The sequence below is a fragment of the Cryptomeria japonica genome, chromosome 11, assembly GCF_030272615.1.
Source record: "Cryptomeria japonica chromosome 11, Sugi_1.0, whole genome shotgun sequence".
NCBI classification, from domain to species: domain Eukaryota; kingdom Viridiplantae; phylum Streptophyta; class Pinopsida; order Cupressales; family Cupressaceae; genus Cryptomeria; species Cryptomeria japonica.
Window position 1 is genome coordinate 93,067,872 of NC_081415.1, and position 17,731 is coordinate 93,085,602.

The 17,731-nt window shown below is 36.3% G+C and overlaps 1 protein-coding gene across 1 annotated transcript in view; it reads right to left on the bottom strand.

The window, feature by feature from the left end:
- LOC131860048 (uncharacterized) overlaps positions 1–17,731 on the bottom strand; it is a 126,220-nt gene that overhangs the window by 81,101 nt on the left and 27,388 nt on the right. The window contains exons 2-3 of the mRNA XM_059214402.1: positions 12,854–13,453; positions 1,884–1,949 (exon numbers count right to left, since the gene is read on the bottom strand). Coding sequence (XP_059070385.1) covers positions 1,884–1,949; positions 12,854–13,453 — 666 coding nt within the window. The remainder of the gene's footprint in view (positions 1–1,883; positions 1,950–12,853; positions 13,454–17,731) is intronic.

The following is a 17,731-nucleotide window of genomic DNA, read 5'->3' on the forward strand; positions in this document are numbered from 1 at the left end:
ATCCTTAGAACAAGGTATTAGTACTTGTTTTACATTACAGTCATTTACATTTACAGCATTTCTCATTTCTTGGTTAATTCCAAAATCGGGGTTTGACCTAAAGGCAAACCCCTAATCCCTAACCCCCCAATCATCTTCGCTTTTCTGTGTGTAGGTTGCAGGTACGTGGCTGAAATTGAAGATCTGGAATCCTTGTGCAGAGACGAACAGATCCCCCTTCGTTTCATGGATTTTGTGGAGGACCGTGGCGCCGAGCGCCATCGTTTCGACAACTTTTGCTCAAATTTGCAGGACAGCGCCGTATCAACATTTTACTGCTAATTCCAGGTCTGTAGCTTCATCCTATATTCCTATCTCAGTTTAAAAGCGAATCTTTATCACTTTCTATGCATTCCTAGCTTAATCATTCTATGCACATCCTTTACAAAAGAGGGTAGCCTTGCTTTCTTGACCCTTGAAACTCATTTAGCATCCAATCTTGCATTGTGTGGGATTGGATCTTGTGGGTTTCAACCCCTCTTTTGAATGTAAAGTCTCTCCCTTAAGTGAAAACCATCAACCCTAGCGACCTCCCTTCTCTCTCCTCGGAGTTGGAAGAGGGGAGAGCAACTAGGGTTCGATTGCAATTTTCCGCTTTACAGACACTACAAGAACGGTCTCTCTACAAGAACTCTATGGTGAAACTGACTTCCATAACCAATCTTGATAAACCACAGGTGAAGGATACACAATTACTAACCCAGGATTGACCATTTGGAACAAAACACACAATGGCTCACATCAACAGTGTTATACAATGACACCTGACTAAGGGGTAAAAACAACCTTAATAACAAGACAATAACTCAAAATCAAATTTACAACAAAAAAAAATGCTTTTACCAAAGAATACCCTTTATTCTAAAGATCCTATAACAGGCAATGTGTTTAAAATAGTAAAAAGCATTAATTACTTGCAAATGCAAATATTTTAGAAAAACAGAAAATACATCTCATTGATAAAAGAAAAGTAGAATTGTCATTTGATCAACAAGGCTCAATTAAGCACATAAAAATTAACCTTCTAATGTATTTCCAAGAATAAATATAGAATCTAAAAATATAAGCTTTTCTGGAAATAACCAAATTCTGAATTAATTATATATATATATATATATATATGATAATATAATATAAGTTTATTAATATATATATATATTCACTGAATATATATCATATACATATACTCATATTACAAATATATATTTATTAAAACATAAATAAATTTGCATAATATAATAAAACTTAATTAATAAAATGCCCAAGTTTAAAAAACATATATATATATATATATATACATATTTTACATAACACAAAATTAATAAAAATCGATTTTTCATTAGTGTCGAAGGCAAGAAAATGAGTGGGCTAATTAATTGTGTCCTGGTAGTTTTATTTACTACCCTATGGTATCATGTACTACCGCAGGCAGGACTGCTACCTTACGGTAGTAGGTACTACCATCGGTAGCATTGCTACCTTATGGTAGCAAGTGCTACCACATGGTAGCACTGCTACCTTATGGTAGTAGCTACTACCCCCATTAGTGTTGTTACCGTATGGTAGCAGTACTACCGACCCCCTCCTCAAAAACCCTAGTTTATATATATATATTATTTTTTAATTTATTTTTTAAATTTAAGAATTAAATTTTAATAAATGACCATATTAAATACATAGATAAAAATCTCACAAGCCCACCCCCACGAGTTAGAGTATTTGGTCTTAAGTTTCAGGTATGCTCCTTAGGGTCTTGGGTTCGACTCTCTCGCCCGTATGTAATTTGGCCACAAACACCAGGGAGCAGGTGCTGATTGCACCGCGGCTGTAGGGATTAGTCTCACCCCCAACTCGCCGCTTTCCTGAACCAGAGTAAGGTCAGGGCATTGGGCTGGGGACGTGGGGATACCCTGCGACATAAAAAAAAAAAAAAAAAAGTCAGTCTCACAAGCCCCCTTATTTTTTTTGAAGGAAAGTATTCAACAGAGAATATATAAAAATATCAATTTTACAGAATATAAAGATCCATTTTCACAGAGATTTAAAAATCAATTTTCACAGGGATTAAAAATTAATTTTCAACAAAGATAAAAATCAATGCATCCCCACTCTACTGCATTTTTATTTACACAAATATCTTCCATAATCCAACATTTTTCTTCACCCAATTTTTAATAAATTTCTTCAACCAAGAAGAACACAAAAAGTGCATAACACATAGAGAAACATTTTATGGAATAGAGGAGGGTAAATTTGGCAAAATTTTGCTAGCATAACCCCCTATAATTTCACAATGCCCAAAACTCAATCATACAGGAAATAATCTATAAACATGAGAATCTCCACAATAGAGATTGGAGATTCAAACAAACTAAATTATTTTTATTTAAGGAAGACAAAGCAACCCAATCGGTGAAGCTATCATGGAAGATTCAAGTGCATGAGCTCGGTCCTGCAACAGGGTTTCCAAGCCAATCCCTCTTACCAGCAATCCTCTAATAATTTCTTCTTCAACAAAATAATGCTTCCAAAATAATTTTTCTTTCCCAAAAATCTCTGCCTCTTCCTGCGAACTCTCAAGAATGAAAAGTAAAATATATTTAAACTAAACTTTTAGGTTGAAAATATTTTACGCAAAACATAATATTTAATTTATTAATAAAAAAGGAATTTAATTTTCTTTTCTAATTCCACAAAAAGTTAAATAGAATGAATTTGCAAAAATCAATACTTTTTGTTTTTCTTTTCTTTTCTCATGCTAATTTATTTACTTTTCCAAAAAGAAATAAAAGCAATACTTTAACTCCATTTTATTTTTAAAATCTAGGGAACAATAAATACAATTAATTTAATTTATTTTCCACTAAATTTAAATAAAATTATATTTCTAATATAATGCAACTTGCAAATTAAATTTAATTACTTCACTTAATTAATTAAATTCAAAATTACAAATGCATAATAATACATAATTTAATTATACCAACTATGAAATAACATCATAAATTTAATTAAATAATGAAATCCACTAGGGCATGTAAACTGAGAAAACTCAAACAAAGACTCAGAAAAAGTCAACCCACAACACTCAAAGGCCAAACAAATAGACTAGACAACCAACTGACAACACTCACAAGAGTGCAACTAGGGTAAAATTAGGATCAACCACTATGTCCTCCACTCCCATCGGACAAATAAGGCATGCTTAGACCTATGAAGCTAGGTGGAGACGATAACCAGTACCTACCTGGTACTTGTACCTACAATGTCCTACATCATCAAACCACACATGTATATACAAATATAGAATACATGACATACACACTGATGAAGGAGAATCATGACGTTCCCTATCTCACCAGAGTGAGTGAAGGAAAATCATCCCCTCACATCCAATACACTCGCAAACATGCAACATATAATTTACACATCGTAGAGATAAGGTGAAGTGTCAGCACATAGCAATAATCCCTAAAATACCACAATTCACAAGTACTGAAATACTGTAAATAAAGCATGCATCCCATATCCAGATAAAGCATGAAATAATGGCATATAAGTTTGAATAACACATAATGGTAATCTATCCATTGAATGTAAACAATAGAAAAATATGAGTCTAATAAGTTCAATCGAGGACGCGTACTACATACAACATATTGGCTCAATACAATAACCAATCAATAAACAATTTCCATGGCGTGCAATGCTGATCTAGACATGCAACGTGTACTAGTCCATAGCCTAGACCTATCTTCCGATAAAGGCAAATCTATCAACCCGATTAGACCAATAATAAAAACACCAAATCCAAGCTTCCAAACAATGTATTTGACATAGCCAAATGATCTCCAAATGATAAAAAGTCATCATCACTATTAGTGAACAAAATAACCTATTGGTGAGTGCATAACATTTGTACTAATAAATGCATAACTAGAATACTAGAATATCAAACCAACAATGTAGATCTCTAGAATGATAAGTGCTAACATCAATAACAAAACCAATGCAACACATGACAAAGTCATCCATAATACCAACATCTACATTTTGCCCCTCTTTGAGACAATGCAACTTGTCACATTATCTCAAAGAAGATAAGATAAACTGATACAAAGTTTCCCCGAGATGGGAATGATATGCCCCCTCAAGAGATTGGATGAAAATGTCTGAAAAGATTACAGACAATCTCTTGATAAGAAAGAAAGGCTAGAAAGAACTGACAAGGATAGGATAGAGTGACAGAGTCACGGGATAAAGAAGACTGACTCTTGAGACTAGGGCTAAGGTAGTCTATAAGATAGACTATGAGGGAAAACATCCTCATTGTCATCCACACACCTAAGAGAGCATAGTGCAGAGAGACTAGAGAGCAGTCAGTAGTCAACAACGATGGCATTGGTGCATAGATTTGATCGCGTTCACCGATATCAAAGGCCAGTAGATGAAGGATAATTGGTGAGTACAAAAAAACCTCCTTGTACCTTTTTGCATTAATTATTGTCATAAATGCATGCTAGGTAGTGTAATAAATGCACTTTAGGTAGATTGCAAAAAAAGTCAAGTAGGGGGAAAAAATGGTAAGGCATGTCTGCATTGGTGCCAAGCGAGTCTGGGTAGGCTAGGTGCATCTGTGTTGGTGCCAGGTGCATCTATGATTCCAATAGAATCTATGTCGGATGCGAGCACATCTATGTCTTTCAAGTGCATTTATATAGGACAACCACGTTTGTGTAGAATAGAGGCACATCTGTGTGATTCAAGCATGTCTATGCATGGTAGGTGTGTTTATGAAGTATGTAAGCATGTTTGTGTCATAAATGCGAGTTTATGTCTTCAAGGTCAAATCAGTAGTTCTATGATAAATGTACACTGTCGATTGGATAAGTTATTGAGAGGATACACTCAAGTAGGTCCTATAGGGAAGACTAGGATAGAAGATAGGGCTTGTTGTTCTCAAATTCTGATTTCCCAAATCCCCTCTGTAAGAAAATTCAAAGCCTTTGTTTCATATGGAGAGGAGGACAAGAAAATAGAACTCCAGAATAACATATAACAAGGTTTCTACAAAACCTTCTACACTTTAAGCTGATCCTAAGCTTAGGTGCGTATACCTCTTGTGAATACTTTCATAAATTTCAATATAAGATCCACTGTAAACTAGTGTTAGAAACCTGTGAACCTCATCACCTCAATAATACTGAAAACTAAAAAGAAACATGCATTCATTTTCAGTCTTGACCCCAAGGAAAATAGAAGAATTCCATAAATGATATCAATGCCTATTATGGGCTACAGAGTCACCTAAATGAAGCAAGAATTCCAAATCTGAACATTCACATACATTTCATTGATTTGGCTTTATCAACCTAATATATGCCTAACATATATATAAGTCTTTTCTCTATTCTAAAACCTAGTCATCAAATTCAAGTGGAAAACAATTGATTTACTAACATAATGGTCTCACGTACATTAAATTCCCCTCCTTGAGAGAAAAACCTAAAACATATATGTAAGATTGCCTTGCCAACCCTATTCAATCAAATAAACCTATATTGTTTAAAAGAAACTAGTAAATCAATGAATGCACACAAGAAGACAATGAAGATTTAGGCTCAAAAAAGCTTTGGTTTGTATATTAATATTCATTTTTTGAAAATCTTACATAACTCAAGGTGATTTCTAAAAGAACCAAAAAACCCTAGATATATTTCAACAGAGTTTGTTTAAAAATTATTGTGATGTCCTTTCCTAAAGTCCTGGAATCCATTTATAATGATATGAATGCAAAACAAGATTTGGAATTTCCTAGGAAAATATTTTTACAACCATTTTCATTCCTAACGACTTTGAAGTTTGTTATTCCGCTACAACATCTTCTAACTGTTCTTGAATCTTTGCTTCTTGCACTGCATACTTGTTTTTCCACTCTTGGAACACATCATCACCAGGCCAGGAGAAGTTAACAATTTTCTTCTTCAGTGTATTCAACCTTTTCCATGTGTTTCTTAATTGCTTAACCTTTGTCTCCAAAAAACCATAATTTGACTTCATTTTCTCAATTTCTTCAATTGTCCGAATAAATAAAGATGTGTCATCTGAATTGATGACTTCCTTTATCCATTGGGACAAGTTATGTCCTATCTCATCAAGCCACACTTTTTCATCTTTCAACTAACTTGAACTAACAAAACCCCAAGAAATAGTCTAAACTTGTGGTTAGCATATTCTTTAATGCACAAGTTGGCCTTTCTCTCTACACCAACTCTTCCCTCTGCTAAATTGGTCATGCATTTCACTAACTCACAGGTGGATTTAATGTTGGCATCAGCCTCTGCTTCTTCATAAGATGAACACATGAGTTCCAGGTCCACCTCCCTAGGCATCCACTTACTCAAAATTGGCTCTAGAGTAGCCTTGTCTTCTTTCAGATCAATAAACATGTTTAAAATTCTTTTCATATAAATGTACACAATCAAAGCCCCTATTGTGTCAGCAAACATCAAGATTGTGCCCCTGACCTTTTCCTCATACTTACTTGCAAACAGGGCCTGAGCCTACTTCAACTTTTCAATTTCATCTTGTATGGTCTCAGTTGATTGAAAACTAGAAGTGATAGCAGAAGGGGGAAATTCAATGATTGCACTGGTGGATGGAGGTTTTGCTGAAGAAGAGGCAATCAATAAAGTAGAAGGCTCACCTTTCTGGGATTGCCCTACTAATTGATTCTTCAACTTGGCAATGATGCTATCCCTATGGGCTATCTCCCCTTTGGCTTCATTATAAGCCTTTAGAATCATCTCCAGTTTTACTTGCAGATCAACCTTTTCCTTAGCTTCCTTCTCAGCTATTGCCACACTAAATTTTGTTGATTCCAAAACTGTGCTGGAAGCTTCTACTACCCCCATGTCCTGCACTCTTTTCACAATCATACCTCCAAGGTAGCTGGACTTTGAAGTGTCCTTCCTTTTTCTTCTCTCATCCCTTCTTAGAGACCACATGACCAAAGAAGCATGGTCCTTGCTAAATGTCACTCCTTCCAAGGGCTTTGTTTCTTTCCTTACTACTTCAAGCACTAGTGCATCTACTATATCCCACTTAGGGAGAATTAGTACACTAGCTTTTGCTACCATTTCTCTCCCTTGCTCAGGAGTAATGGTTTTGAATTCTATCATCATTTCTTTTTTTACTTCTTCCTCCACTACAGATGCATCTTTGTGGGGTTGTTCATTTTTCCTCTTCTCACATCTTGCTTTGAATTGTTCTATATTTTGTCTCCAAACAAATTGCATGAAAGATCCTATTGTAACAAAATTATTATCAGCTAGGAATTCTTCACTAGTCTATTTGATGAAAGGGTCTAACTCTTTGCCTTTAAACTCCTCTGCAGTCAAGTCCATTTCAGCACTTGGTGGTTCTTCATGCATTCCTTCTTGTACTTCTTCATAAGTACAGGCAATCTCCCCAAGGCTTCCTAGCTACAATAATTGCTCACGCACTACATGTTCATCTCCCACATGGATTGGGGATTGGAATGGAGAGTATAAAGGCTCCCCTCTTTGTACCTCTTTTCCCACCCTTTGCCTTTTAGGGGAATCTTGGATTTCCAATACATCTTCTATTGCTCTTTTCCCTTTTGAGGTAGAAGGCTCACCCCTAACTAGCAATAGCACACTATATTTTGGCCTCTTGTGCATCACATATTCACCTGGAGGGATGGGCTTAGCAAAGGAAGGCTTGGCTAGAACCAACTTAGCCTTTTCAGGGTCATTTTTTATATAGCTTCCCTCTTCTCCTTTAATGTTTGCATTAAATCTTCAAAATAAAGTGTCATGAATTTAGCCTTTTCCTCAAAGAGAGTAAAATTAGACAAAGGATCATAACCAATATCAAATGGGTGGATAAAATCAAGAGCCCTTTTGTATGCTATCCATTTCTCTTTGTTGTTCAAGTCCTAAGGAAAATGAAACTAGTGTGCTCTACCTTTACATACGGCTCTCTTCTTGAACATGCCATTAAAGAAGTCTTCAAGGTTATCAAACCTTTCCACTACAGTAGACAACCTATAGGGTTGAAATAAATCATCAAAATGTTTCCAACCACCCTTGGTGATTACAAATTGATGTGCAATGGTGACAGTTGGGAAAATTGTTCCTTTCCCCCTATTTGCTAATTTTTCTTCTTGCAAACCTCCAATTTGCCTCAAGACCTCTACAATTTCTATCTTCAATGGGACTTGATAGGGGAGAAAATATGGAGTTCCTCTAAAACCATAAACTCTGATCACAATAGAGATAGGGTACAAATTTATATCACCCTAGTTGTGAACAATCTTGATATCTTCAACAAATTCTTTAGGCCTAAGGAACTCTAACAGATCTTTGGGGATCCGAGGGTTTTGTGAGCACAAGAGGATCCTAAGCCTAGATGCAAAACATCTATCAAAATTCAAGTAACTCGCATCCTCTCTATCCCAAGACAAAATTGTGCTCCACAATTGAACAGGCATCTCCTCATCATCCTTTTCCTTAATCAGGTCCATTTGATTAGCAAAATAATCAGCACCTTTGAATAAAAACATGTGCATAAGAAGAGAATACCATCCAAAAGGTCTGTCTACCTTAGCATTTTTTATCACCATCAACCCTTCATGAATGGCATTAGTGAGATAAGGTGCAAAGTCAAAAGTTACTACTACAGATGGGTTCAAAATTTGTGCTAACATGAGCATATAGTGGGTTGGCATGGTTGTTTCAGCATCTTTCTCAAAAATTTGACATAGGGACCAATCCATCCCTTTAGCCCTCAAAGTAAATAGATTTAGAGAGAAGAGTTCCATGGTGCTAGGGCCTACAACAGTCAGTCCTCCTATTTTGACAAAAAATTCTTTTAAAGGGCCACTCCTGAGGTGATCTCTCTACACATTATAGACCAGTGCAAGTGTTTCAAAATTGATGGGCTCTAAATAATTTGACACCTCACTCAGTCTTAATACTTTCCTAAACTCATCATCATTTATCTCAATTAAAGACCCCCCATTTACATTTCTCACACATTTGGCAATAGGATCATAGTTATTTGCAATCTGGGTTAACAAGTCCAGATCCATAAAAACCCCAGGGACTTCAACCTTTCCAACATCTAACTCCCATATGCTATTCATTGGAGCAAGGGAATTTCTCTAGCCAAATCCTACTTTGAAAAGTCCCAAACTTGATATTCCTATCTAAGAATCCCTTAACCAATTCCCTTTGTCATACAAACTGTCACCAATTCTCAGGCGGGGAGCTTTGGGCACCAATTCTTTCATCATAGCTGTGGCATTAGTAGACATAGTTAACTGCTCTAAAAAATCATTACAAATGGCTCTCTCCTGGTAGTTAACTTTCCCTATGAAATCTCTTCTTGGTGTCATCTCAAAATTAGAATTATTTGAGCTAAATCTTAGACAGAGTTCCTCAAGAAATCAAACACCTGGTAATACCAATTTAAACTGTAACTGTCAAACAATATGCATAAACTTACTTGTTGCCTAGAGAAATTCGCTCTATGCACTAGTTTCTCTGCAAGACTCTTCGAAATGATTCTGAAGTCTCAACTAATGTGAAGTATTATGACAACTAAGCATCGATTAGAAACAATTAACTCACATGCCTCGACAATCAATTCATAATTGAATTCAAAAAATGGCTCCAACGGACCACAAAGAATTTTCTAACTGTCTTTCCTTTTCACTGCTTTGCAAAAGATAAAAACCTCGCATCTTTTCATCATGAAATAGTGCCATCCATCAGATCCTAAAAAAAAAGCACATTCTTTACCTTACCTGGGTCATCCTTCTTAGAAATGGGCCCTGCCTTCTTTTCCCTGTTTCGTGAAGCATAAATCTCATGCATCTTTTCCATGCAAAACAACACTAACCGTTGGATCTTCTACCATCCATTCAACCGTTATTCTCCACGTTGATCACTAGTCTATTTAACTAACCACATGAAACTATCACAACTAATGGTTTTCACTATTTTGTAAAGGTTAATCACCTTGCATCTTCACCATGCATAACAACACGCATCATTGGATCAATTTTGAGATGCATAGCTTTTAACTCCTTTAACCTCAAAAGTGGACTCTCTATGCGGAATCCACTTGTCCTACCAATTTTTGACAAATAGCCTCCGCATGTTGGCCATTCATTCACTCAAGAATTCTGTCAGACTCCACATCTGAACCACCACATGTCTTAACTAGCCATGGATCTCATCAATATTGCTGCTTAATCAAATAGGCCCCACATGATCCACTCAGAGCCACATGTCCAACTGATAGATCACCTTTTGCCTCAGCCAGACATCCAGCTATATTGCCACCTCATCGGCCATGTAACTGCCAGCTCTTTTTCACTACTTCGTGAATGGTAAACCTCGTGTTACTTTGGGCTACGAAACAACATGCACCATTGCATCTTCTCAGAGATACACTTCTTTTATCTTTCAAGCCATCCCTTTGCTGGGCCCACTACCTTTTCGCTACTTCACAAAAGGTAAACTTTGCACATCTCTACCATGCAAAATAGAACCAACCATCAGATCAAGAACAAGATGCATGATCCTTAACTCATTCTTTAGCTTACCTATCAAGCCCACCAATATTTCGCTACTTTGTGAAGGATAAACCTTGCCCATCTTTTCATTGCGAAACAATGTGGACCATTAGATCTACTGGAAGACATTTATCCTTTAGCCTTCCTTGTGACTAGTTTACTCAAGCCCACCACCTTTTCACCACTTCGTGAAAGGTAAATTTCCCACATCTTCCCCTTGCGAGATCATGTACACTGTTGGATCAATTAGAACTTGCACAATATTTACGAAGCCCAACAAAGAAATAAAAACTTAGGAGAAGGTGAAAAATTAAAACATTATTAAAGACCTGCCTAAGGAAAAACTAAAAGGGGGTACGTCTCCTCATGATGGACCGACCCTTCAACTTAAGTGGAAAAATTAACAAGAAAATAGAATGTAAGGATTTCAAGATAGAAAAGGGTAAATTGAAAAAACCTTAAACCCTTAGACCAATAACCCTCAGAGGCAAAATGAAGTACTAAGCACAATTTTGTAGATTTTAGCGGATTAGAGAACAAAATCACCCAATAGTCAAAATTGTGATAATAGTGGCTCTGATTGGGGATGGTTGATTGCAAGATCAATAGAAGAACATAGAAAACTTTGGAGAACAGACCAAAAGAAACAAGCCCAAACGAAAAATGAACAGAAACAAACCTAAATATATACAGACTACAACCTACTATGCACGGACTTAAGAGAAGTAATGCTTCAGGAGTTCCATGCATTGGGAATTCCTGTACCTCACCATTCATTATCTGCAAGAAATATGAATCTTTTCCATTAAGATCACAAACAATAGAAGGGCCCATCCATAATGAATCAAATTTTCTTTGCTTTCCTTTATCTTGTCCTTTTGAATTCCATTGAAGAAACAAATAACCAATTTGAAACTTCCTCAATGTGGTTCTTTTGTCAAAGAGATACTTGGACTGCAACAGAATCTTCAAATTTCTTTTATGAGCCTAAGTCCTGATTTCTTCCACTTCCACCATTTGAATCATTCTGTCTTCCATGGGTTTTGACAACACCATCTCCTCATCTTGTAGGAACTCGTATACAGGAAGAAGGTTATTGACTAGAACCCTAGATTGTGTGCCATAAACCAATTCAAATGGTGACACACCAATTGATTTCTTAACAATAGTCCTATCTGCCCATAAGGCCAATTTTAATTTCTGATCCCAAGACCTTTTGTTCTCCTCAAGGATTTTCTTAATAATATTCAAAAGGCTTTCATTGTTGGATTCTGGTTGTCCATTACCTTGTGGATGGTATGGTGAAGAATAAGACATGATTATTCCATGACTAGTACAAAATTCAGTGAACTCCTCTAATCTAAAACTCATAGCATTATCCATTATCAATTTCACAAGAACACCAAATCTTGTTATAATATTATCCATCAGAAATTCAATGACAAATTTACTAGTGGCTCTTTTAGTAGGTATAGCCTCAATCCACTTAGTGAAGTAATTAGTGGCCACTATGATCCATCTATGACCTCTTCCTGACTTCTCAGCTATTTACCCAATACAATCAATACCACATTGGACAAAAGGGGCTTCCACTGTAACTAGGTTAAGGGGCAAAGCTCCTTTGTACTTTAACTTGGAAGAATTTTTTTGGCATGGGTCACACCTCTGGACATGCTCATGGGAATATTTGAACAAAGTAGGCCAATAGTATCCAACCCAGATTATCTTGCCAGTTGTGGTCTTGGTAAAGGAGTGGCCTCCACATACTCCATTATGCATTTCAGTTAGCATCCTTTTAGCTTTGGATTTATCTAGGCACATCAATAATGCCCCATCTCTATTTTGCCAATATAGATCACCCTGAATAAGAATATACTTTTGAGACTTCAATTTCAATGTCCTTCTCTAGTTTGGAGTCATTCCCTCTGAGTATGTTGCATCCCTTAAAAAATTTACTATCTCTGAGTACCAGGGCTGTGTCTCAATACTTGTGAGCATGACATTCTCAATTTCTATATTGTTAACTTCAACATCAAGGAGATTTGATTTAGCCATCAATTTAGCAAGGCCTAACCCTCTTACCAATTTAGTGATCTTGATCTCTAGATCAAACTCTTGAATTCTGGTTATCCATCTGCACCTTTTTCCATTGACCTTGGATTGAGATAAGATGTCCTTTACAACTACATGTGGTATGTAAGAAACTACTTTTGCATTCACAAGATATGGCCTAAATGCTTTGATAGCTTTAACAAGAGCATATGATTTCTTCTCCATGATTTCATATTTCAGCTCTGCAGCTTGTAGAGATTTACTATGAAAAGCAATAGGGTGTTCATATCCTTCAACATCCTTTTGAAGAAGGGTTGTAGCTACTGTATGATAAGAAGCAAAAGAAAACAATGAAAAGGGCTTATTGTAATTAGGGGACTTCAACACTAGTGCCTCCTGAATAGCCTTTTTAATTTCACCAAAAGCCTTTGCAGCTTCCTCATCCCAATAAAACTTTGTATCTTTCTTAAGCAATCTAACAATAGGCTTGACTATTTCAGCAAAGTTGGCAATGAACCTTCTAACAAAATTCACCTTGCCCAAGAAAAATTGAATGCCTTTGACATTCTTTGGCTCAGGTACATTGTTTATGGCTTCAACCATTTCAAGGTATATTCTAACCCCTTCCTTGGAGACAATATGCCCAAGAAACTTCCCTTCAGTAACTACAAAATGACACTTTTTTGGATTTAAAGAAACACCAAACTCCAGAGCTTTGTTCAAAACTTTTTCTAGGTGCCCGCAGTGGTCATCTACCTTTTTGGAGAAACATGTTAAATCATCCTAGTATACAACCATGATAATATTGATAAACTCCTTGAAAGATACATCCATTTCTCTTTGAAAAGTAGCTCTAGCATTTTTTAAACAAAAAGGCATCCTTACATATACATACATCCCCCAAGGGGTGGTAAAAGTAGTCTTGAACTATTCTGACTCTTTCACTAACACCTGATTATATCCTGAGAACCCATCCATCATGGACAACAGGTCACAACAAGTTACTCTTTCCAACATTGCCTCCATATTGGGGGAAGAATAGTTGTCTTTCAAAGAAGCAAAATATAAATTCCTTAAATCAACACAAAGCCTTATAGACCTATTCTTGTTTATAACTGGGACAAAATTAGACACCCATGATGAATATCTTATAGGCTTAATGATCCCCCCTTCCCTCAACTTGGTTAACTCTTGTTGCATTTTAGTTTCCAAAAGGGGGTTGATAGGTCTTTTCTTTTGTCGAAAAGGCTTAGCATCTAGATGAAAAGGGACTTCATGTTGAAATAGATCTTGTCTATACACCTTCAAGTCCTCATAAGACCAAGTGAAAACATGTTTATACTTTCTCAATAATTTAATGAGGTTGGCCCTAATGTGAGGAGCTAAGTTCTTCCCAATATAGACCAACTTAGGGGATGATTCTGTCCCTAAATTCACTTCCTCCAATTCTTCTAATTTGGTGATTGACTGTTGATGCAAATGGCTATCACTATGACTAAACATACCTTACAATTCTACCAATCCTCTGGGGATTTCATTAGTTTCCTACTGGACCATGTCATTACCAAACATTGTTTCTCTATTTTCCACTACTTCTACTAATGCATTGCAATTGATTTTCTATCTATCATAATCATCAATGCACTATATGAATCTAAGAATATCTTCATTATCCGCAAATAGTTGTGAATTATGTATATATATATATATATATATATATATATATATATTATCAGGAGTAGTAGGCCTAGCTTTTATCTCAATTGTAGATACATCAGTTAATGTTACATCATCACTTTTTAATGCAACATTCGCTAAAAAATCAGCCATGATGTTCTTTGATCTTTCTATCTAGTTAATAGAAATGCACAAAAATGCTCAATCACATCCCAAATAGCATGTTTATATCTGTAGCGTAGAAATTAGGAATCATCACAAGATAAGTAGATCAATCAAAACATTAAACATGATAGCCCAATCAAAGAAAACTCAATGCAATGAACCTAATCACAATGCACATTCAATAGAGGTATGAAAATGAAGCATTCAAAAGAAAACATTAGCAAACCAGATTCAAGATTGAATACTCCTTCCATGCGGCTCCATTGTTGTTCTTTCCTCTTCAATAGTTTTGTGGATCTCACCTACAAGTGCCCTCACAATTGAAAGCAAAAAGCTCAAGAGTACTAGAACTAAGATTTGATAGTTTGACAGCAATTCGGATTTCAAGAAGTAATTGAAGGGGTTGATTGAAGAAAAATTATCCAATTTATAGAGAAATTGGAGAAATCACAAAATTGGCATGATGCAATTCAAATGGAAATTGCAAATCAATATGACAAATTATGACAAATTATGCACTTTCCATGCACAATTTGATTGATTGACAATTTGATGACAAATTATGACACATTCTATGTCAAAATTGATTGATTATCAATTATGACAATTTCATGACAAATTGACATGCCATTCCCATGGAATTAGGAGATGAATTAGGAGGGAAAAGGAATTAGAAATTTGAAAAATTAGGAAATTGAAATTGATGAAAATTAGGAAATTGGAATTAGAAATTGATGAAAAATAGGATTTAGGAATTAGTGAATTAATTAATAATTTTTTCATTTATTAATCAATTCACAAAGAAGAATAATTAGCCAATTAAATAAAGATTTAATTGTAATAAGAAGACTTAGGATTAACAAGTAATTTAGTAATCCTAGAGGAAGAAATGGCGAATTAGGTTAAATGACCAAATCATAAAACCCTAGAAGATGAATTAGAAATGCGAAGATGACAATTAGGTCTTGATTAAAGATAATTAATGTCATGATTTGATTTTGATAAATGACCAATACGATAAATGATTTGATTGAGAAATACGCCAATTGACATGATTTGATCCAAATTGACACAATTAAGACAGATAATGATTGATAGTGAAATGATGACAAATCGGTTGCAAAATGACAAAATCGACAAGAGGACAAGAATCGACAACAAAATGGATTGCAAGATGACAAGATCAAACATGACAACGGTCGATGACACATCGGTCGTAAAACGACAAGATTAAAGGATTGATGATAAATCGACAAGATTGATAAGAGGACTAAACCCTAATTAGGATTGACGATGTCCAAAATGATAAGATTGATGATAAAATTGATAAGAGAACAATGATTGATGACAAATTGATCGCAAGATTGACAGGAGGACAAAACCCTAATTAGGATTGACGACAAATGAATACACACATTGATGCGACAGGATAAAATTGATCAAAATCATGACTGGATAATGTTGTCGAGAAGACCAAATTTGAGGACGAGATGATTGAAGAAAGTAGAAGAATGACTCAATGTTTGCAAATGATAAAAATCAAGTGCGTGACATAGGAGAAATGTTAATGCGACGCAAAAACCTAAAATGAGGCAATGCGCAAATGTTAAAGTATGACCTCGCAAGCGTTGACCATTTTTGGGTGTCTACATTTTGCCCCTCTTTGAGACAATGCGATTCTGAGCGTTGTTTCAAAGAACAATAACTAAATGCCCCAGACAACGATAATGACATATGCATGCCCCCTCGAGGAATTGGCCGGAAACATGCAGAAAAGAGGCCAATTGATCGATAAAAATGATAGAAAATGATAGGATCAAACGGACTGACAATCGGAGATCGGATGCATGATAGACAAGCAATGTAAGGTGCACAAGACTGTGACCAACATAAGATGGAGAGGACACACGTCCATCTATGCAATGACAAAGAGCTATAAATGAGACCAAGAGGGTGAAAATGACTCATCTGCAGTAGCGAAAGAGGAGGATTTGTTGCTCTGGACAAGGACACTTGCAGACAGATGGCGAACATTCCAACGGCGGATCACCTTGGAGAACGTGTACGCACATTCAGACGACCGAAGGATGCAGGAGCAGCGGTATGTATCTCGAAAACCCATGTTTTTGATTTCATAAATTTTGATGGCTTACGGGACATTGCAGGGCCCACAGAAGATACCAAAATGAACTCCTGCACTTGTGTGGTCTAAACCTGCGCTTGTGTAAGGAGTTCTGCGCTTGTGTAGGAATACACAAGCGCAATTCATCTAACACAGGCGCAAGTTTCTCCAACACAGGCGCAAGTTGTCATAAAAACCCTAGTTTTGAGGTGAAATTGCATGCAAATGACCTGACAGGGGGGGGAAGGGTAGGATAGGGTAATGTGGATGAAAAACACCCTGATTTGATCATGAAAATGAAGACATGCAACCTGTAGGAACAAACCCTAAAACTGACAAAATGATGCCCCAATTGTGATGTAGAGTCGACAATATCCATTGATCGCACGGGAGAATCGACCGGACTGTTTCATGCTACGACATAGACTCAGGAGCACAGAGAGAGACACATTAGCTGGACTTGAGACATGGTAGGGATGAGGAGGATAGAGGGAGAACCCAGTGACAGAGGCATGTGCTCCTTGTGACAGACAGTGGACATTATGTAGTTTGACATTATGTAGTCAGCCTGCGGGCCATACTTAGGACAGAGAGGCCGATTTTGTACTCCGATATTATTATGATGTGTGATGTGATATGCATCGATATGATGGATGCAATATGTTATGACTTATGGTTTTTTGCATGTATGGATGACTTATGCACTGGTTTATGAACATGTATGGATGCATTTTTATGTATTTTTTTGATGTATTTATGAAATGAAAAATGCTTGATGTAATATGTGATGGAATGCAAATGTACTAACCAAATGTATGCAGGACACAATATGGTTTTGGATATCGGAGCACTAGACCGAACTGACCATCCGACCGGACGGAAGAAGTGTTAGTAAGAAGAAATAAGACAGAGGACAATTAGAGATGATGAAAATTTGCTTTCAGTAATGCACTTTGTAGGTGAGAACCTTTATTTTTATTTAGCAAAATGGATGCGTAGCATCATGGCATTGAAGGCCAGAGCTGAAATGCAACCCGATTTGCGAAAGACAGACACAGCATAAACAAACG